Here is a 22,813-nt window from a genome sequence, read left to right on the forward strand (position 1 = left end):
TGCTTTTGTGTTGACCATCATGATCTTGCCTCTCTCTTGAGCTGTTAGTGGCTCGGTATTTGATGGCTGAGTGCAACAGCTACTCAGTAGCTGGTTGGAAGCCGTGTGTCTAGAGTGGCAGCCGGGGCAGCATTGGGCTGGCTCCTTGACTGGCTCATTTCTCTGAAGGGTGACAGGCAGTGCGTTTTCTTTGGGTTACCCCCCAAAGTCAGTATCTCTAGGTCTTTTCTCTAGTGACTCCAGAAGCCAGTGACTGTCTCCAGAGGACTCTGTGCTTATAAGTGAGGAAATGGGATTTTGGAAACTGGTAGAGTGAGGAGAGTCTCATGGTTTATTATGTTGTCTTGTCACACAGTCCCTCTATTTTTATTCAAGGGCCTTATCTCTCTCCAGTGCTTGGTGCCCCCAAACCCAGGGCCTTTTGTGTGCAGTATTACCTGAGAATTCACTGTCCATCTACGCTAGGATGTGGGAGAGGTAGATGGTAGATGCCTGACTACTGGGGGTGGGAAAAGAGATTTAGGGAGGGAGAGGCTCACTGTTTCAATTATTATTATTATTTTTAAAAATTGTATTTATTTATTCATGAGAGACAGAGAGAGGTAGAGACATAGATAGAAGGAGGAAGAAGCAGGCTCGCTGCGGGAGCCTGATGGGGAACTTGATCCCACGACCCCAGGATCACAACCTGAGCCAAAGGCAGACGTACAACCACTGAACCACTCAGGTACCCCTCTTCCAATTACTTTTAACCAGCTTCCTGTTTTCAGCCACTCCCCACACTCCTACATTCCAAGATCCAGTTTGCTTCTAGTTCCTCCAGCTTTCGTGTTCTTTAGTACTACATGATGCGCTCTTTGTATATTCCTCTATATGCATTTAAACTTCATTTACTCCACCGTGCTGGGGCAGTTGCCACTTTTCTAATTTACTGTCTCTCTCTAAATTGATTTTTCTGATGGGCTTTTGCCTCCTCTCCCAATCTTTTGACCTGTTTACCATTTTAGTGGGGTTTCTGATAATATGTTCAACCTGCTATATTTAACCAAAAGTCTCTCAGGACTCTTTATACCATTTCCCTTTACTTCGTTTGGCATTCTGCTTCTGGGATATTTATTATCTCCACATTTGTTCCTCTTTGTCCCTGATTGTCTAAAATCTAGTGACTCTTAATTTCTGTTTCCCTTCTACATTCACTGGGATTATCTCAGGCCTTTCTCCTGTCATTGATTCCATTTTCAGTTCCCTTTTTGTTCTACTAATACTGTTGTTCTGGTCCTCTCTTTTCTTAGCTCTGCAGTTATCTTTTCTACCTAATTCTGTTGTGCCATCCCCTTTGTACTTTCGTTTTATGGAATTCATGTTCTTATTATATTTTATAGTAGAAAGCAACTTCTGGGAATTTTATTCTTTTTGGAACGGAGAGATTAGTTCAGTTTTCTTATGCATGCTATGTTCTTTCGTTATTTGATATCCTGTAGCATTTTTTGCCCTTTTTTTTTTTTTGCCCTATTTCTATACCCCTTCTTTTTGACTTGTTCATGCTTGATTTGTTCTATTCAGACCTTGTTTTGTTATAGTCAAAATGAATGATTTCTTTAGTGTCTTCCCCCCATCTGAGACCTGTTTGCATGGCTTTTTAAACCCAGCTTGAAGCCTAGGCACTTGAAGATGTGGCAGTGTGGAAAAAGTTCAGCTTGGCCTTGTGTAGCCTATGAGTGACTTGGTGAAATGCTCTGTGTGGCATTGACTCTACATCTGCAGGAAGGCATCCTTTTCTGGTTCCATTCTCACTCTCGATAGCCACTTGGGTTAAAAGGAAAGGGTACCTGAAAATGTTGGCACCATTGTTAGTAATTCGTAGTGGAAAATTGTCAGAAACTTCAGCTAGAGCTTTTAATAGTCTCTCTGCCTCTTCTCCAGTTTTCCCTCCTTCAAAGAATCTTGCTGAATTTATCTACCATTTTGTTTCCATTTCTGCTAAGTTCCTCTTCACTTCTGGGAATATTTATCAGCGATTTCTTCTTCCATTCAACCTAACCCCTCTGGCTAGACCAGAGCCCCCAGGACAACAAAGTTGGCAGAGAGAGGGTCCAGACAGCTGCCACGATAATGTCAGCAAGTCACAAAAGCCACCGGGACAAAAGACTGTGCTGACTAGCAGTCCAGTGACTTCTTCCTGTCAAAGAAATCAGAGTGTGCACTGTATTTGATTGAGCTCTGTAGGACTTTTTTTATTGGGCAGAATTCTAACATTTGTTGAGGAATCTGTGTAATTTTTTAAAATGCCCACTTTCCTTAGCAACAAGACAGACAAGATGAGGTTTTCATAGAGGGTTGGCTAATATGAAAATTACCACACTGACATTTGTCTTTTCTTCAGACTTTCAGGTATGTTTGAAGTAGTTCGTTACAAGCTTCACAAGCATTGTAATTAAGCAGCTACAATTCCTAGAAAGCTTTATGTCTCCTACAACCCCACCTCTATTTCTAATTGGCTTAGCACAGATTTGGCTATAGCATCTGCATAACATGGTTGACGTCAGGGAACAGAACCGCACATTTTCCTGCAGCAGTGACTCTAGGCAGGGGAGGTAAGGCTAACCTTGGATTTACCAACACCATGCTTATTCACACTGATCTTGTCACGTGGTTAGCAGGAGAGTTGGAGTGTCCGCAGAGTCCTAGATGTTCTAGAGCTTCCAGGCTCAAAATGATCCTCTTTATTCATAATGTGGGTTTAGCCACTGTGATTTTGTGCTTTGTCTGTAATATAGCATGCCCTCTTTGAACTCTCTAGTATCTCTTCCCTCCTAATTATCACTTATTAAACTTCCATTGGCTTTTCCCATTATAAAAGTAAACTTGCTAGGGCACCCAGCAGTAGTGCCCACACAGTCTCCTCTTCCCTTAGTGGAGCTCCACCTGAGTTCCAGTCTCTCCTCATGTGTTTGGTCATAAGAACATAACCATTTGGCATGCTGCTGATCTTCATCTTAGGTATTTCTGCTAGTACCTCCATGTAAGTCACTGAAACAACTTACTATCTTTCCATCAATGGCCCTTCAGTACTGAATGATTCACTCTTAACCAACCACATTACGTATCATGGTTGAGCTCATTCTTTTCCTCTTTTCTCCTAGATGAGAAAGACCCCAAGTCCTTTTCATTTCTGGTAAAGTCTGATGGTGGAAGTAATGATTTATCTCAAAAGATTTTCCCAAGCTGTTATTCATCTGTCCTTGGGCTTACCGAGGAAATATTAGTGAGAATGTTCCATAATTTGGTGCTTTAATTTCTGTCTCCTGTATTGCTCTGTGTGAGGCACATTGGTACCAAAACCTTCTGTTTCTTCGCTTTAAGCACCATCTGTTGGACTTTGTGACATGGCATCATGCTCCTTCACTGATGAAATTTTGAGGTACACACACAGATATGCTATTTTTTCCTCATTTTTGTTAGGTCTTATGAGAGGGAATTTGTATTACAGCCTCACTTTTATGTGTTTAACTTGACATTCTTACACACTTTTAGTGTTTAAGTGGTCAGAGTTTTTTTTCTTCATGGATTCTTCCATTGTTTCTGTGTTCAACAAATTCTTCCCAAATCCAAGAACAAATTAAATATTTATTTACATATTCTTCTATATTTTAATATGTGTGATTGAATACTAAACTGCATTTAAAAATTGTCTGGAGTTTATAGTAATGGTCTCAAGTAAGGATCTAACTACACAGACACACAGATGAAATAAAAACCCTCATCTGCTTGCCCCAACATTGTTTATTCCAAGAGAAATTCCTTTAGTCCCTTTCCTTCCTACTTCTCTCCATCCTTCTTTCCTACTCTTCTTTTCTTTCCTTTTCCTTACTCTTCTTTTTCCTTCCTTCATTATTTTAAAATTTCTTTAAATGTATATAATTTTATACACACACATAATTTACATAAATGCACAGTGTAGTTGTATTATACACAGTGTTTTTTTGTGCCTTTCTTGAGTTGGTTTTCCTGCTACTGCTTTCTGCACTCCTCCCCTTTACCTACATCACACACACCACACCCCGAAGTGTGTGTATGTAAAGATACAAGTGTGTATATATATATATGTGCACATTCCTATTCATTCACATAACATGTACAAATGTAAAATTAGAGAATCTTTTAAAACTTCAAGCACAGAGGAATAACTGAGTGTTTCTGATGATTTTCCAGAAGAAGATAAACAAGTAATTGGTTCTTATTTTTCTCATAGTGTTCTCAGAAGCCCATCTAAATTCTAATGAGGTGGGCAGCCTGGGTGGCTCAGCGGTTTAGTGCAGCCTTCAGCCCAGGGCCTGATCCTGAAGACCTGGGATCAAGTACCATGTCAGGCTCCCTGCATGGAGCCTGCTTCTCCCTCTGCCTGTGTCTCTGCCTCTCTCTCCCTCTGTGTCTTTCATGAATAAATAAATAAAATCTTAAAAAATTCTAATGAGGCAAACCAAAGTTTCATGGTTTTTCTTATTTCCAGCATTTTTATTTTAGGTGAACTTTATTATAGAGTAAAGCCTACGTATTTTCTCTATTTTGTTTTAGAGGAGGAACATCTTGTGTTATCAGTGTGTGTAGTGTGGACTTTGTATGGGCTTTCACATTACTTCCGTGTGTAACATTTATGGGTCTGTAATCTATTTCCTTATCTATTAAGGATAGAGGTGTAGTCTAACGTTTTTACCATTGAGTATTTCTGTTAATTTTGAAGAATATGAACTAATTCACATGTTATGTCAGATTTTTCCTGTTAGGTTCAGATTAATCCTTTATCTCTTTGCTGGACCATTTCAGTGGTCTTGATTTCCTAGCACCCTCTTTTCTTTTTGATCCATTTACTGCAGCTCCAGTGATCTTTGCAAAACACACATTTGATCAGGTTGTTCTGTTGCTGAAGACCCTGTCTACCTACCCCATCCACCTAGAAGAAAGTTTAAAGTTCTTGAATTAAATGATAAGTCCCTGTATAATCTGGCCTTTGCCTGCTTTCTTCCTTGTTGAAATGCTGTGGTCCAGTTATACTGCCCTTGAGTTAGTTCCTTGACTGGGAGAAGGTCCATCCTGCTTCAGGGACCTTACATATGCTATTCCTGCAATGCCCTCTTCACTTTTCCTTTTCCTTTTTTTTCCATCTGACTGATTTCTCTTCCTTCGAGTCTCACTTTTTTTTTTTTTTTTTCCTAAAAAGAGAGAAAGTGCAGAGTTGGGAGGACCAGAGGGATAAAGAGAATCTTTTTTTTTTTTTTTTTAAGATTTTATTTATTTATTTGAGAGAGATCGAGGGACAGAGAGAGAGGGAGCAGACTCCCCCTGAGCAGGGAGCTTGATGACACATGGCTCTATCCCTGGAAACCGAGATCATGACCTAGGGTGAAGGCAGATGCTTGATGACTGAGCCACTCAAGCACCCTGGGACAGAGAGAATCTTGATGTGGGGCTCCATCTCCTGACACTGAAATCATGACCTGAGCCAAAATCAAGAGTCGGACACTGACCCAGACACCCCAGAGTCTTAGTTCCCCAGTAACCCAATCCTAAACAGCTCATCTCAATCTAAACTAGGTCCTGTGTTTGTTTGCACTCTCTGAGATGAAGGTTCAAAGATGGAATTAAGCCTGCAAGAATTTCATTAGGGCAACCACCTGTGAGAAAACATGGAGAGGAAGCTGGCAGTGATGGGAAGGGCTCTCAGACCCTCAAGGACATCTGGCCCCCAGTGAAGGAGAGCAGCAAGGTGTGTTGAGTGGAAACCCTCAAGACCCCCTGTATTCTTTTTTTTTCTTTTTTTTTTTAAGATTTTATTTATTTATTCATGAGAATACACAGAGAGGAGAGAGAGAGAGGCAGAGACACAAGGCAAAGGGAGAAGCAGGCTCCATGCAGGGAGCCCGACGTGGGACTCGATCCCAGGTCTCCAGGGTCACGTCCGGCGGCGCTAAACCACTGAGCCACCCGGGCTGCTCGACTCTGCTGTATTCTAAGGAAGGTTCAGCAAGGCCACTGGGGAGTCTTTTTTTTTTAAGATTTTATTTATTTATTCATGAGAGACACAGAGAGAGAGAGAGAGAGAGAGAGAGAGAGAGAGGCAGGGACACAGGCAGAGGGAGAAGCAGGCCCCATGCAGGGAGCCTGACATGGGACTTGATCCCAGGTCTCCAGGATCACACCCTGGGCTGAAGGCGGCGCTAAACCGCTGAGCCACCCAGGGATCCCCTCACTGGGGAATCTTTAAGCCAAAGTCAGCCATAAGAGGAGATCCCTGCCTTCCAGGACTGGGCCTGTCCTAGTAGTCCTGCCATGTGTAATGATTGGCTAGCAGCAGTCCATGAGGAAGCATGGCCTTCACACAGATATCACGATAGATTTCAGAGCTGGCAATGGGCCCTTGATCATTATGGAGAACGGTGAACTGGAGGCCAGCACAGGATCCACATAATTCTTTTATAGCGCCCTGTGCTTTTTCTTCATTAGCACTTGTCAAATCTGCAGTGGTGTACTCATCTGCAAAAGCTTCACCAAGGCAGAGACTGAGTCTGTGCCTTTTTATCACTGTATTCCAGTAGTTACAGCGATACCAGCCCATAGTTGGCATTCAGTCAATGTCAATCAATGTCTTAATTTCGAGGTTTATGAAAGAAGTGCCCTGTGTATGAAATACATGCCTTCCACGATACAATTTTCTGTTACATCTTTAGACCTGTTCTCCTGTATCTAAGGATTGGAGCCTATTATGGAAAAAAGTCCTCAAATGAGAGCACTGGGATTAGATTTTTGTTGGTTTCTAGTAGAAGCTCTGGTGATAAGATTACTGGAAGAAAGAAAGATGGAAGGAAGAAAGGAAGAGCTGGCTGATATTTTGCACAAAATATGAGATGCTTTTTAAAATTCCATCTCTCTTCTAAGTAGACCTTTTGGTCACAAATTGGGAGGGTTCACAGAATAGAAATCTATTCTTGAAAGGAATCAGAGGGAGTTTTTCCAGTGGGGTGAAGAGGGAAAGGCGCACAGTAGAAGCCTCATACTTTGGAGCGATGAGTCAAATAAAGGTTGCTGTGACCAGCCTTTATGTGTGAAGCAGAGAAAGGAAGATCAAGAATTCTGGATGCCACAGAGAAGAATATGCCCAGCTTATTAGTTCTTTTAAGCTAATTCCTTCAATCCAGTACTTGTCTGTCAGCTTGGATGGTCTTTTCTTTCATTTATATTCAGTTGCATAAGCAATATTAAATAAAATCTAAATAGAGACAAATCACTGACAGTTCCATCTGCAAATGTTCATTGTTTTAATTTTATTTTTCTAGTTCATGACCTTATTTCCTTACTTATTGACTCGCATACTTACTTGATTAAACACTGTAATAGGATAGTCATCAATAATCAGTCATCAATAATCAGTTAGTCATCAATAATCAGTCATCAATAATCATCAATAATGCCCCTCCATTTGGGTGTGTCTGAGGTTTTTTTCATAATTAGCCTGGAGTTACGGATTTTTAGAAAAGAACACCGCAGAGGTGAAGTGTCCTTGTCGCATCATGTCAGCATGTGAATGACATCATTAGTGATGTCAACCTTCATGACTTGGCTAAGTAGCAGCTGACAAGTTTCTCTACTGTAAAGTTAACTTTTTTCTCTTTCCAAATAATTGAATCAGTTTTGATTATATTTTTTCTAGAAGTATTTCCATTTTGTCTAAGTTTTCAAATGTATTAGTACTAAGGAATTCAGAAACTCTTAGTTGTACTGCATCTGAAATGATGTCTTCTTTTCTTCTCTAAAATTTGACTGTCTTGCCAGTTTGTTAGTTTTCTTTGTCGTTTCAAAGAACTGACTTTTGATTTAATTTGTCCTTTTTATGTCTTAATTTGTTTTATCTTTAGTAGATTCTTCTTTCTTTGGAGTAGTTCAATTCTTTTTTTTCTAATGTGTATACTTTGCTCTTTAACTTTTAGCTTTTATTCATTTCTGATAAAAGCATTCAAAGCTAAAAAATGTTTTTACCTTTAGGTGCCGATTTATGTATATCTCACAATGTATAGGGTGTATTTTATCATTTAGTTTTAATTTTTAAAAATTTCTCTTAAGAGCTATTTTTTAACCTGTGAATATTTGGAAGAGTGTTTTGTAATTTTTAATTGTAGAGCAGTTAGAATCCATCTTTTTTGTTGATTTAGAATTTAATTATGTGTGGTCAGAGAATTAAGTTGATATTATAAGAATTCTTTGAAATAGACGTTCTTGTTTAATGGCCCAATACAGTGTCAATTTTCTTATGTATCATGGGAGCTTAAAAATTTCTTATGTATCATGGGAGCTTTCTCTTTTAAAATTCATTTTGAAAGCATCTATCTTTTAAAGGCAAGGTTAAATCATTTTCACTATTGCGATTGCTGATATATAGGTTCTTATTATCCCCGTGCTATATCATCATTTTTATTCTTATTTTTTCATTGAAAGATATTTCTTTTACTGTTATTTTTCTTTAGCAATTCTCTAGAATAGCAGTTCTCAAATGTTTTGTTCTCAGAATCCCTTTACACTCTTAAATTATTGAAGTCCCTGAAAAGACTGTTTGTGTGGATTATAAATAGATACATGTTGAGCCTTCCATATTAGAAATTAAAGATGAGCAATTTTTAAAGATATATTTACGTCTTAATTAAAATAATAATTATATACCTAATACGTATTAACATAAAGTGAAAAATTAAATCTGAAAAAAGAATTTAGTGAGAAGAGTGGTATTGTTTTACGTTTTGCAATTCTCTTTAATACTTGGCTTAATAGATGAAGGCTGGGTTCTCATCTGCTTCATTCAGTTTGTTGCAAAATGTTATTTTGTTTGAAGTGTATGAACAGAGTCCAGCTTTACACTGATAGTTAGAAAAAGAAAGCATTTTTTATAGCCTTTCCAGACAATGTAGATATTCTTTGATATGGTCTCAAAATTTGACAAGTGATTTCTTTTTAAAGGTTAGTTGCAGTGTGGAAACCAAAATCATGCAGTGAACTTTCTGTGACATTACAGTCCCTAGGTTTGTCTTGCACTTTGAATGGATATTTTACATGTGTGTGATTTCATAATGTCATGTGTTGGTATTTGGTAATATTGGTTGACTAAGTTAATTCAGATCTTCCAAATGTTAACATGTTTCATGATACATTAATAAAAAATCACATCTGCTAATATCTCCATCGATCTCTTTGGAAATCCTTATCTCTTATCAGTATGGTGGATGCAAATTTTTAAAAATTATAATTTTGGTTTGAAAGCTCAAATTTTATCATTGGCGACAAATATTGCCAGTTGTTTTCCTTGAAGTGACAGAGTCACACTTGGTTTCGTTTTGAGAAGATGTCAGGCAAACACTCAAGTCTGAAAGCATAGTTCGTTGGTCTTTTTTTTTTTATATTTTATTTATTTACTCATGAGAGACACAGAGAGAGAGGCAGAGACACACGCAGAGGGAGAAGCAGGCTGCTCACGGGGAGCCCGATGCGGGACTCTATCCCAGAACCCTGGGATCACAACCTGAGCTGAAGGCAGACGTTCAACCCCTGAGCCACCAGATGCCCCCTGTCTTTAATGTTAAAGTTCAGTTGTGAAAAAAAAAGCAGCTAGTTCAGCTTCCACTCAAACAATTGCGCAAATGCTTTTCCTTGAGGCAATCATTGTTCCTCAGTGGGCAGAAATGCTTTGTAGGTATTGTCCATGTTCCCACAACGAATATTAGAAAGATGTGTATCCAGAGTTTGAAATTAATAAAATTAATATTTCATACTGCTTCATCAAGGACATTCCCAAGTAGTACTTTTGCTTGTTTGTTTGCTTGGTTTGTCTTTATTGTGAATATGTGTCAGTAAGAACACTATGACTCAATGTCACTGCCTTGATTCATGTCAGGAGTGAAAACTTTTACCCACCATTAGCTTTGTACCATCAGTGCCAATGTCAACAGAGTGAATAAGACGAAAAGTGTCTTAGTATTATTACCAAAATGATTTTGACCTCTTGAATCCCTGAAATATCTAAGAGACCCCAGGGGTTTGCAGACCATGTTATGAGAATTGCTGTTATAAAATTTCTACATCTTATCCTTATCCTGGTAATTGTAATCATGGAGTTTTTAATAAACATATTTAAAGTTATAGTTTCTATCAGTATCAAGAATGAACCATTATCCATTACTGGTCCTCTATACAAAGCAAGATTTTCAGTATACTTTTCAAATAGTTACTCTCCTATTATTTCTCGGATATTTCCTTTGAATTTGGTATTATTCTTTTTCTCTTAGCAAAAATTAGCCTCTAATAATCCAAACTGATGAAATGATTAAAATGAGAGTTTTCTCACCACAAAGATGTTTTCTCAGATAAATTTCTTTTTAAAATTTTTATTTAAATTCTAGTTGATTAACCTACAGTGTAATAGTTTCAGGTACAAGTTAGTGATTCAACATTTCCATACACCATTTGGTATTTTTTTTTTTAATGTTTATTTATTTATGATAGTCACAGAGAGAGAAAGAGAGAGAGGCAGAGACACAGGCAGAGGGAGAAGCAGGCTCCATGCACTGGAAGCCCGATGTGGGATTCGATCCCGGGTCTCCAGGATCGCGCCCTGGGCCAAAGGCAGGCGCCAAACCCCTGCGCCACCCAGGGATACCCCATTTGGTATTATTCTTAACAGTCCTTTCTTAGTGGTATAAACTTTATTTCTGTGATCTGAAATTATTTACAAATGAATTTAACATTTTACTAACTTGATACTGATTGCTGTGTCACTTTTCTTCACTACCCATGACTGTTTTCACCTTAAAATGAGGAATCATTCTTGAAAAAGTGATGTATGAGTAGAATAGATTTTGAATCCTCTCATGACCAAACATGTCTTTATTTTGCCATCACACAGAATTTGCCATCACACAGAATTGATCTTTTTTTTTTTTTTTTTTTTGCGGTGTTCACAGTTCCACATTCAGATTCCTGTCTCTTCTCTTGCAGAATTTAGTGATATAGATGAAAAGTTAGTTGACTGTTTCTTGTTTTTTTTTTTTTTTTTGAAAGTTACTTAGTTCTTTTTCCGTTTGTAGCATTTTCCATTTAATTTTTAACAAAGAAGTTTTGCAGGATATGGACAGATGTGTTTATTTTTATTATCCTTTCCAGTACTCTGGAGCCTTTCATTCTCAAGGCTAAAGTTTTTCTAAAGCTGGAGAACATTTTCTTCTATTATTTCTGATTATTTATTTTTCCTTTCCATCATCGTCATTGCTTTCTTCTGTGACTCTTGTTAATTGAACATTATGCCCCCAAATCTATTCTTTATGGTTTTAAACTACATCTCATAGTTCCCTTTTAAAAAAAATTTTGGCAAAATTCCTTTCCTTGTTCTCCCAGGTTATTAATTTTTTTGCTCTAACCCTCATAGAATTTTTTTTTGATTCCTGAAATTCTGTATCTTGTATTTCCTTTTCATAGTCTCCTACATTTACTTTGTAGATGCATTATCTTTTTTTAACATTATTTTTTAATATCCAACATTAATTATTTTCCTCATCAGTAAGCTGTTGGAGTTCTCTTTCATTCATGTTAGGTTTCCTTAAATATCTGGTGATTGTTAGTTCTCTTATTAAAGGTGAAGAGTGTGACTACTTACCTTTCAGAGCTGGCGGTGTTTGTTAGCTGAGTGGAGCTCACTCTTCCCAGGGTGGGCTGTTCTCTTTAGTGGAAGGAGTGGCCCACAGGTGCTGAGGGTACCTGAAAGAGTACTCTGTGTGTGTACAAGTGAGGTCCAAGGGGGTAAAGTGGGAATTGAACACATTAGAGGATTTTCCTGATTTAGGCTGAATTTTTTTTCTTTGTTCCCATTTGGTACTTTGAAGTTACTCTAGGCATTTCATCGAATTATTTCTCTCTCTTGTCCTAGGGCCCCCCAAAGGCAAACTTCTTCTGTATTTAAGAAGTAGACGATGGGGTGCCTGAGTAGCTCAGTCAGCTAAGTGTCCAACTCTTGATTTTGGCTCAGGTCATGATCTCAGGGTTGTGAGATTGAGCCCTGTGTCAGGCTCTGCACCAGATGTAGAGTCTGCTTAAGATTCTTTCTCCCTTTCCTTCTGCACCCTTTCTACTACCTGGCTTGCTCTAAAAAAAAAAAAAAAAAAAGCGAATGTTGAATGCTGCATCTAGTTCCTCTGGATACACCATGTAGGAACTGGCTTGGTCATGGATGCCAAAGGCTCTGTGTTACAGTTTTCTGGGCTCAGTGGGAAAACCAGTTCTCACTTTCACATCAACCCCTCTTGCCCCAGAGTTGGGGTGCAGTCTTCTTGATTTTGGTTTCTCCTCCATTCCAACCTCTTTTGCTTTCTATTTTTTGGAATTGCACTAAAATTTCTATTTCGACATTGGTTATATACATGGTTACTTCTCTCACTTCAGGGAAATCTTTGAGATAGAGAAGTACATGCATGGAATGATTTGAGATAGAAGTCTGTCCTGCAGCCTTTAAAGAGGCTTTTGTATTTTGTTTTATCTACTAGAGATTTGAGCATGGTAAGTTCCTCCAAACAATTGATTTCTTTTTTTTTAATTTGTAAAATGAAGTTAATTTAAAAATGATTTTTTCCTTTAAAAATTGTAGTTTTGGTTGCTATATAAATATAGTATATCTAATATATTCTAACTATTTACATTTCTGTTATCTCAGGTTTTTGACATTTTTCACAGGATATTTAAAAACAGATGGCCTCTATCTATGTCACGCTGAAGATGAATTAAGGAGGAGTTACTACCCTTCCTCTACCCACCCCCCCAATTTATTTGTGTTGCTTAATATGATATGGAGCCTGCAGAATGTTTTAGTACCTTCGAATTCTACAAGTAATTTAAACATGTTGTCTTTATTTTCAAGAACCTTATAGACTTCCCTTTTGCACAATTTTTCTAGTATTCTGAATTCAGACATCCTCTCATTTCCTTCCGTGTAAGAAATCCCTTGTGATTTTGGACTCTTGTATCCAGACTCTTTTCTCGTTCCTTCTTTTCAAGTGACTTTATTTTTTTTTCTGATTATGAAAGTACAGCATAGTCAAGAATAGGCAGAAGGGAAGGATGCTTAAGAGCTCACCCTCTGGGAAGCAGTTCTGAGCTTATTGCTATGTGACCTCGGGCAGATTACTTAGCACTTTCTGTTCAATGTGTTCATCTGTGCAAAGGGCATCATTACCATTGCCTGACTTTAAGGCTATCGTAAGGAATAAAAGGTTAACCCATGTTAGGGGTTTAGAAAACTCATATCTGGCATATGGGAGGTGCTCTCTAAGTATGCGTGACTTATTATTGAACACTATTTGAAAAGTGTAAAAGTAGAAAGAAGCAAATAAAAACTCACGTTTGATCACTGGTAACATTTTGAATTTTGATTTACAGGCAAACACATGTTAACCAGTTTTAGTTTAGCACAGATTGAGATCTCTGCAAAATCTTTTTATTTTGTGATTCTTTCTTGTCTTCTTCCTTCCACTTCCGATTGTAATACCTTTCTCCTTATGGTGGTTACTAGTGCCCTGTGTTTTGCCTTTTCTATATCTTAGTTATTTTCCTCATTCTCTCCGACTCAGTTCTGGATTACTTACTAGGTGGACTAAGGACACTAGCAAAGCTGGGACACCAATGAGAGAGAGAGAAAGGTGCAGGAGGGCGGGGGAAGGAGGAAGGGAGGAGAAGGGAGAGAGAGGTAATAAGTGTCAACCAGTGAATCAGCATATTTGGCAATGAGTATATATAAAGTGAAACTATTATTTTCAATAAACATAAGTTTTGTCTTTTATTTTTTTTCAAAATATTTTATTTATTTGATGGAGAGAGAGCACAAGCAGGGGGAGCAGCAGAGGGAGAGGGAGAAACAGGCTCCCACTGAGCCATGGACACTGGGTTTGATCCCAGCACCCTGGAATCATGACCTGAGCTGAAGGCAGACACAACCCATTGAGCCACCCAGGCACCCTCACTAAAGTTTATAATTTTAAAACCTATCCATTTTGCGTGATGGAGGGCATCGTATTATGTATATTGAATTAATTGGATCTTTTCTTTTTTTTTTTTAAGTTTTTATTTATTTATTCATGATAGAGAGAGAGAGAGAGAGAGAGAGGCAGAGACACAGGCAGAGGGAGAAGCAGGCTCCATGCAGGGAGCCTGACTTGGGACTTGATCCCTGGTCTCCAGGATCACGCCCTGGGCCAAAGGCAGGCGCCAAACCGCTGAGCCACCCAGGGATCCCCGGATCTTTTCTTTTTAAAACATATAACTGTCATTAATATGAAGATTATCAATATTACCCGAGGCTCGTGGATTCATTTCATTTTCCTCGAATTCTATATGTATGAGGTCAAAGGCTAAGGTTAGAGTCATTAAGAACAAGTTCTCAGTGTAGATACTTCCTAATGAATTTCAACTCTTGTTCTAACATGGAAGCTGTCTGCTATCTCTTGTGATTTCCTCGAGCAAACACCAAAAGGAGAATATTCACTGCTGAAGGAAGACAGCAGTGGAATGACTAACATCATTGGCATTTAAACAGTGATTTTAACCCTGGCTAGGATGATTGGTTCACCAGTTTCTATTTGCAAGTATTATTTTGTTAATGGAGAAAATGCTAAGATTCCAAAAGAAAGAATAATTGTCACTTCTTGAAACTTCACTCTTAAGTTTAGGGTCTGAATATGGCATCACCTCCACCCCTGGAGCTAAAGGAATTATATGCCAGGAATCAGCTACAGTAGATCAGCTTCAAGCTATTGAAATAGAGGAAGACTAAACCCCAAGTGCTGAACACTCAGAGTGTAAGATAAAATATTCTATGTGGAGAATAGAATTCATATTATCTCATGATAAAGTCTGTGTGTGTGAGAGAGAGAACAAGAAAGAGATGAGAATGGGGTTTGGAGGGGGAGATTGAAGTACAGGATATAACATGAAATCCTGAGAATGATATAAAAGCTGCACTTCTGAGAGAGAGGGATGTGGCTTGTCCCAAGTGGAAAAATTATTTTGTCCCCAACTCAAGTCACTGTTGAGGATGATGGACAACAGGGTAGGAGAATGGCCCATGACTTTCAGACCTTTAGTGATTGGATTTTAGTCTTCCCTTGTTTTGCCTCTGGTCTGTTATGTAAATCTGTTTGGTTTCCTAGTGTTGTAGCTCAAATTTAAGGAGAATAGAAGAATGAATCCTTAATTTAATTGGTGAGAATTAGGAGGTAAGAGAAAGTTTATATATGATCAATGCTGGTTAAATGTACAGTTATACTTCCTAAAATAAAGGCAACCTACATTTGTGTAGCACTTTATAGCTCACAACCAACTTTACAAGTACATCATAAATTGATTTTATGAAAACATGAAAAATATGGCTCCTCGCATTCCCTGTATCATTTTTGAAACTACAACTTCTACTTAGATGTTCTGGGAAGATTATTCCACAGGGCTGCAATCTGGATTGAAGAGGGGAAACTTGAACGATAGGGAGACTGGGTGGAGGCCTGAAGAGAGAAGACCAAAGCTATGAGGATGGAATATGGTAATTGACTCTGTGTAAAGAGCAAAGAGAAATAACACTAGCTCATGGGTACGCAGCTTTTACACTGTGTCTGTGTTTAATTCTGACAAAAATACTAAGGATATCATTATTCTACTTCATTTGGGGGTATATCCCAATTTTACAAGTGAGGAAACTGATAATACAGAAAGATGAACTAACTGGTCCAGGGTTACACAGCCAGTAAGTAGTGCAGCCAGGATTTATGTCTCCAGACTGTGTGTGTGTGTGTGTGTGTGTTTTAGACTGTGTTTTAAACTAGTACACAAGATTTTATGTCTCCAGAGTCTATATTTTAAACTAGTACACAAGATTTGATTCTAGACGACCAGAGACAGAGGTGATGGTGAGGAGTGCCCAACTGAGAAATGGTGGTTAGCTTAGTTTGGATATGTTTAGTTTAAGAGCATCTGAGCAGAAAGTGCAGAACTGGCTCTCTGGCAATATACATGTTAGTCATTAAGGTAGAAAATCAATGAAAGTCATAAGAATCAACAATGGAGACAAAAGAGCAAAGACCCCAGGATTATCAGAATTAGAGGAATAGGAGGAGAGTTGAGGTGGAATAAAAACTAGGAAAGAATGGTGAGCTGCAGAGGAGAACCACCTTCCTACAATGTCTGGGAAGCCAGGCAAGCAAGATTCTACAGAAGTAAGAAAAGTCTGAGAAAATTCAAAGAGATTAAAAACTGGGAACAGTCTATTGGATTTTTGAACAGAAAAATAATATAACTGTTTCTAAATAAAAATAATTAATAGAATTAATGGTGATGAATAGAATCATTCTTAAAGAGAAGTAATACTTCCAACTATTATTAATGGAACTATTTATCTGTTATGTGCCATAAATATCTGAGTTATTCCTTTATAACACTATGAGAGATTGATACCATGTTACAGATGAAGAAGGAAGCCCAGAGAAGGAAAGTAACTCGTTCAAATTCAACAATTGACAAAACTGAAATTAAAACTGAGATTTATTCAACTCCAATACCATCCTCCCTCTGGATTGACACCCCATCACCCCAACAACAATAACAAAATAAAACAAAAAACCCACAAAAACCAACGGCGACCTTTTAGGAGGTATAAAAGAAATGGATGATGAGAAACAGATCGAAAGTGGTAATTTGTGTGAATATGTCATGCCCTCATTTTTGTTTTGTGGTCCCAAGTGGAACAGATTTATGTCTGGTTTTATTGACTATTACTGCACATATTTTTAGAAGGTAAAGACTTGGTACGCTACTGTTCGTTGGCTTCTCCCTAGCAAAGCATTCCTGCCTTAGACTCTTGCTAATGCTCATGGGGGGATGGTAGGTTGCCTTTGGCGGAGAGATCTGGAGCTTTTCCTGACTCTGAGTTGTGATCTCAATCACATGACTGCTCCACCTCTTTCCCTACTTCCGCTGATGACTCATCTCTCAACTGTTTTCTCAACATCCACGGAGTGAAGTAGTGGATTAAAGAAAAAAAGGAGAACACAAAGTTGTATGTGTGACCTAAAACAGCCTTTAGCCTTGCTGTGAATGGGTCTTAGGTGTTAATCTAAACTTTTCTCCAAAGGATCAGGGATCGAGTTTATGCTGCTGTTTAAGTTCTGTGTTTGAGGCTACCCAGAACATACTATACCTAAAACTACAAAAAGAATGTTTAAAAATTGACCAGAGATAAAGTAGAACTGCCATTCCAAAAGATCGATTGATGAAACAGCTCCAGAATGTGTTCCAAACTCTGGTAAAATCTGCTCTGTGAAACTTTCCTGTCTTTATACAGCTACACGTTTGCTTAGTGTACCAGAGATTATTATTTTTTTTTATTAAACCAAGCTTTATTCAACAATGCTCTGTACCAGAGAGATTATAGTTTATGAAACAAACAAACAAACAAAAACCCAAAACCAAAAAACAAAAATCAGAGTCATTATGCAGTTAAAGAAAAGAGCATAAAAGGCTCCTTTGGCCATCAAAAATGTGAAAGTGGGATCCCTGGGTGGTGCAGCGGTTTGGCGCCTGCCTTTGGCCCAGGGCGCGATCCTGGAGACCCGGGATCGAATCCCACGTCGGGCTCCTGGTGCATGGAGCCTGTTTCTCTCTCTGCCTGTGTCTCTGCCTCTCTCTCTCTCTCTCTCTCTGTGACTATCATAAATAAATAAAAATTAAAAAAAAATGTGAAAGTAAACAGCTAGTCAAGTTGTACTTTCCCAGAATATCTCTTTCCACTAGTCATGTAAGGATTCATCAACAATTTCATCATAGGGGTAAGGCTGATGAATCTAAATTTATGACTGAACATTTGTACTAAGAACCAATGAAATCGGCACTCCAGAAGACTCAGCAGGGTGGAGGAGTAGGGACTTGAAGAAGGAAGACTTGAAGAAAATCTCTCCAGTGAATCAGGATACCACTAAATGCAAACCAGGAGTTGGCTCTTATCCTGCAGCCTGGCACTTCCTGCCAGACTTTTGGAAATTAGCCAGTGTTGTAATTAACACCTTCTTTTTCCCCAGCAATATATGCTTCTCTCAGTCATCAAAGAAAATCAGATCCAAATCTTTTTCGATAATTAGGTCACTGCAAATAACATGAAGCTCTCATTTCTTCCTGTAGGATGAGCATTTTAGGAAGGCTGCATGATGGCTGGACCCTCTAGGGCACAGATGGGGTTTCAGAATTTGCTGTCTCCCCCTCTATATGGGGGAATCACCCAGGATGCCCCCAGTTGAACAACTGCAGAAGGGGTGGTGGTGGCATTGCCACACCTGGGCTTACCATCTCTGCTGTCTTGGTTCTCCCCAGAGGCCTCATTTCTTCCACTGATAGACTCTTAGGATGTCACCAACATTTCTGTCCCCAAATCCAACTCTATCCTATGTAAATGAGTAATTTTTACAACATGAAAATGCTATTTTACTGTTAGATTGGAATAGTATAAATTTCTCTAGCTGATTCCAAAATGAATAGAAATGTGCTCCTTTTGTCAAATATTCCATTATTCCAAATTACCCAAAACATCCTTCAGTTTGCAAAATGTTTTCCACATCTACCCATTTCAGCATGGACCACCACATCCCTACCTTTAGGTCTTTGTTAAAACTTCAGCTCCTCTTTGATTCTCGAGTTAGGTTGGTCCCCTTTGTCATATACCCTCATGGCACTGTCCATTTCCTTTCTCTCACCTGTTGCTCTTGTAATGGTGGTGTTGTCTCTCCACTTGGTTATAGGCTATGTGGTCAGGGGGACAACATCTGTTTCCTGTGCCACGCTGCATCCTTGATGACTAGCATAAGGCCTGGCTCCTATCGAGTTTGCGGTAAATACTTAAGGAGTATTGCTAAGCGAACAACTTCAGTTTCCCCCTAACATGGTTATCTTTAACACTTTTAAACTATAACTGACTTCACCAAAAATTGTTGCACCAGAAACTTCATAGAAACAAAGAACTGTGCATTCATCATTGTACCTGCTATTTGTATAGCACAGTGTAATTTAGAACTCTATTTTCTCTATTATGTTATTTGCTTCTCACAGGCGTACTGTGAGCCTGGTAGGGTGGGCGTTGCTGTCCTTATTTAAGGCATGAAAAAGCTGAAACTCAAAGTTTTCTGTCTGTAAATGGTGAGCAAGGACTCACTTCCAGTACCCACTGCCAGTCCATGTCACCTCATGGCCTCATGCTCAGGAAACCCTTCCACCAGGGTTTTCCCCCTTTACTTCCAGAAACCTCATTACGACCCTTTTAATCCACTTCATTTGCAACTCATTATCATCTCTTTCTTCCCAAACAGTTTCACCGAACACCAGCGCAGAGTTGAAGTCAGGGGCCTGGAGTCTATCTAGCCTAGAATTCCACTCTACTAAATGTGGATTTCCCAGTGTCATTCCCTAATAGATCTTACCACCAATGACAGTGTCATTTTCTGACCTCACACAGGCATCGCACTGTGCCAGCACAGAAAGGGCCTTCCATGCAGTCTTTATCGAGAGTGCACACCAGTTCTTTATCACAGAGTGAGCTGAGAGACCATCTCCCATTGGAAGGTCCCATAGGAGTGTCAGCTGAAAGGTTCCTCTGAAAGGAAAGGTTAGAGCTGAGTGACCATAGAGGACCCATGGTGGCTCAGTTTCCATTCATTAGTTCAGGTGTTGTCTTCACCAGTCCTGTCACTTGTCTGTATGATGTTATTAAGAGTTGTAGTGGTTATTGAATTACAATATGTCATTGTTACATTTTGGTTATTTTTCAATGAACAAACAGTAGAGGGCCAGGAAACAAATGCCAAAGCCTCTCCAGGCTCCTTTACCTAACACCTCTAGTCCCGGCCCAGGGACCTGCTGAGGACTGTCACTGTATTTGGGTATTTGAGTCACTGTCACATCCTCTGCAAGAAATTGCCTTGTCAATTGCTACTTTACCCAAGTTTGGCTTGGTTTGGATTGATAAATGACTCCATCCCCTTATTGTTTCTACTGAAAATTCTCTAGATACTCTCCTCACTCTCCATGAGGATTTTATAGCCTGGAGCTTCTGTGTCATTTCAATATGATCCTGGGGGCAACACAAGATTCTCATATAAAGTCTGTGTGTTGCTTCATATTCTTATCATGCAGCATATCAGCAATGTCTTACTTACAAAATAGCTTCTGCCATTTTTAATTAAGAGACTTGGATGGGCCTATAAATTTGCAAGCAATTTCAAATGTAGGTTAAACTAGATGAAAGTTTTTGGTAATTGCTAATGTATTGACTGCATTAATATATTATACATATTTATTTATTTATGTATAATTACAACTCAGAGAGTTAAATGTCCTGCTTCCCACAGGGTCACATGCATTCTAATATTCAGTAATAAAGAGCAGTCAAATAAAAATGATTTGGCTCCTAGAATGACAGAATAGGAAAAATCAAGTGTGGAGGGAATCACCTTGCATTACTTATCCAACCTTGTAAAGACCATCATTACTTCTCAGGGCTCCATAAATGCAATGTGGCATCCACTTCCCTTCTCCATTCTAGGGAAGTACAAATTAACCATTTAATGTATGTATTTTTAGTGGAAAAAGGAACATTTCTCTGATAATGAACCCCACACTTCTCTTATTTTCCAGTAATAAACGACTGGTGGCATTAGTGCCCATGCCCAGTGACCCTCCATTCAATACCAGAAGAGCCTACACCAGTGAGGATGAAGCCTGGAAGTCATATTTGGAGAATCCCTTGACGGCGGCCACCAAGGCGATGATGAGCATTAACGGTGATGAGGACAGTGCTGCTGCCCTGGGCCTACTGTATGACTACTACAAGGTAGATCCTGCAGCCCTGCCTCCCTCCTTTGTCTGACCCCAGAGACTCTCCTTGTTGGTATGAAGAGGGGAGAGAACATAGTATTTCCACACTCACTTTGGAATTCAGCCTGTTGCTATTCTCATTGTCTCCCTGTGTTCTCGTCAATGGAGTACAACTTCACTACTCACCCAGAGGAAGTTTTCATTTTGGAATAATTACTTCTGTGGCCTCTGTTCACATATGTACATACTATCTCCATGTAATTTGTACTTCATACCATATTGCAAATACTTCCTTGCTGCCATTTCTCTTTATGATTTTTGGTGAATAAAAATATTACAGGGGCACCTGGCACACTCTGTCAATAGAGCATGGGATTCATAACTTCGGGGTTGTGAGTTCAAGCCCCATGTTAGAGGTAGAGATTACTTTTAAAAAATTACATTACATGGCTATACCTCAATTTAGTCATCACTTGGTTATTGAGCATTTAGGTTGCTTTTAGATTTCTCATTTTATAAGAATCATTCAGGGTTTCTAGATTTATTGATTTTTTTAAAGTCTTATAAGGAATATTCTAATGAGTGCTTTGTGGTAGACTTTTGTAGCAATTTCAAAACCTAATTTTGTTATAATCCTTTTTCTATTTGTTTTGATGGGTAATAAATATTTATTTTGAAAAACCTTTAAAACAAAATGAATATAATTCACTTCCATTTCAAGAATACCTGCCACACAATACCTTCAAAATAGGAGTATTTTAGGAAACCTAAGGGACACAGTGGTCTGTCTGTTAGAAAGATACGATCTATTCTGTTAGCACTGGTGAAGTGTAAAAAAACAGCATGTATTTACTGAATGAGGAGAGTGCCAGCTTTGATTGTAAACAGCACTGGCTTATGCTGGGAATTGGCACAAAGGTGAAAATGGCTGTGTTTATTTTGTTGGTTGGGCACAGTGAATGCTTTATTTTAGAATAAGAACTGAGTCCCCGCCTCCTTCTCTCCCTCCATCATGAGATCATCCAAGAAGAACAATTCTCCTTTTAGTAAGCTTTAGTCTCTTCTTCCTGTTTTCCTCGTTTCCTGCTTTCTCCGTCCTTCCAGCAGTTGTGTTGCACATTTGCAAGTTGTGTTATTTCCTGTCTCCTAAACCAGAGTTCTCATACTTCTGAAGACCTCCTACCATTAATGTGACCCTGATGTAATCACTTGGGCCATGACAACTTCCTTTTGCGGCTTTTATAACTATATTAAACCAATATGTTAGCTAATAGTTTTGTAAGATGTTGAAGAAAAATGTCAAGATATATTTTGAAGACATATTGTTCTAATTTTTTAAATAGATTTTATTCCATCTCTGTGAAATGGAAATCATTTCAGATACCTGTATTAGATGGCAATTCTTTTTCATTAATGAAAAGAGAAGTATACCTCAAAACAAAATACTTAGTAATTTATTAAAGCAATGTATTTTATTTCCCATAGGTTCAGAGAATAATTATTAGTAAATATGGTATCTAGTTACTTCTCCTCTTGCATTTTTTAATATTTAAAGGAAAGTTGAAACATTTACTGTCTTTAAATATGTTCAGATGCAGAATAGAGAGTTTATGTAAAACTCAATTTGTTGCCAAGTCTATAACTCTTTCTATTGAATTAATATTTTTCAGGATTAATTTATTAATTTAGGAAATAAAATATTGAAATAAAATGTTTCCTGAAATTGTGTGGATGAATAGAGTTATATGGCCCCTTTTATTTCATACAAGCTATATTATATTTTTACTTGAAACATTTTAAACATTAAGAATTAGTCTTGTTTCCGGAAACTGTGCAAATGATAATTTTCGGGGCTTTGTCAGATCTCTGGCATTCACAACTTTTGTGATGG

At 38.5% G+C, this 22,813-nt stretch overlaps 1 protein-coding gene across 5 annotated transcripts in view; it reads left to right on the plus strand.

The window, feature by feature from the left end:
* Positions 1–22,813, plus strand: part of GRHL2 (grainyhead like transcription factor 2) — a 157,599-nt gene that overhangs the window by 25,753 nt on the left and 109,033 nt on the right. For all 5 annotated transcript variants that reach the window (XM_049093288.1, XM_049093286.1, XM_049093287.1 and 2 more), the window contains exon 2: positions 20,743–20,938. In XM_049093288.1, coding sequence (XP_048949245.1) covers positions 20,771–20,938 — 168 coding nt within the window. In that variant the 5' untranslated portion in view covers positions 20,743–20,770. The remainder of the gene's footprint in view (positions 1–20,742; positions 20,939–22,813) is intronic.

Source organism: Canis lupus, chromosome 13 (assembly GCF_003254725.2).
Source record: "Canis lupus dingo isolate Sandy chromosome 13, ASM325472v2, whole genome shotgun sequence".
Classification (NCBI taxonomy): Eukaryota; Metazoa; Chordata; class Mammalia; order Carnivora; family Canidae; genus Canis; species Canis lupus.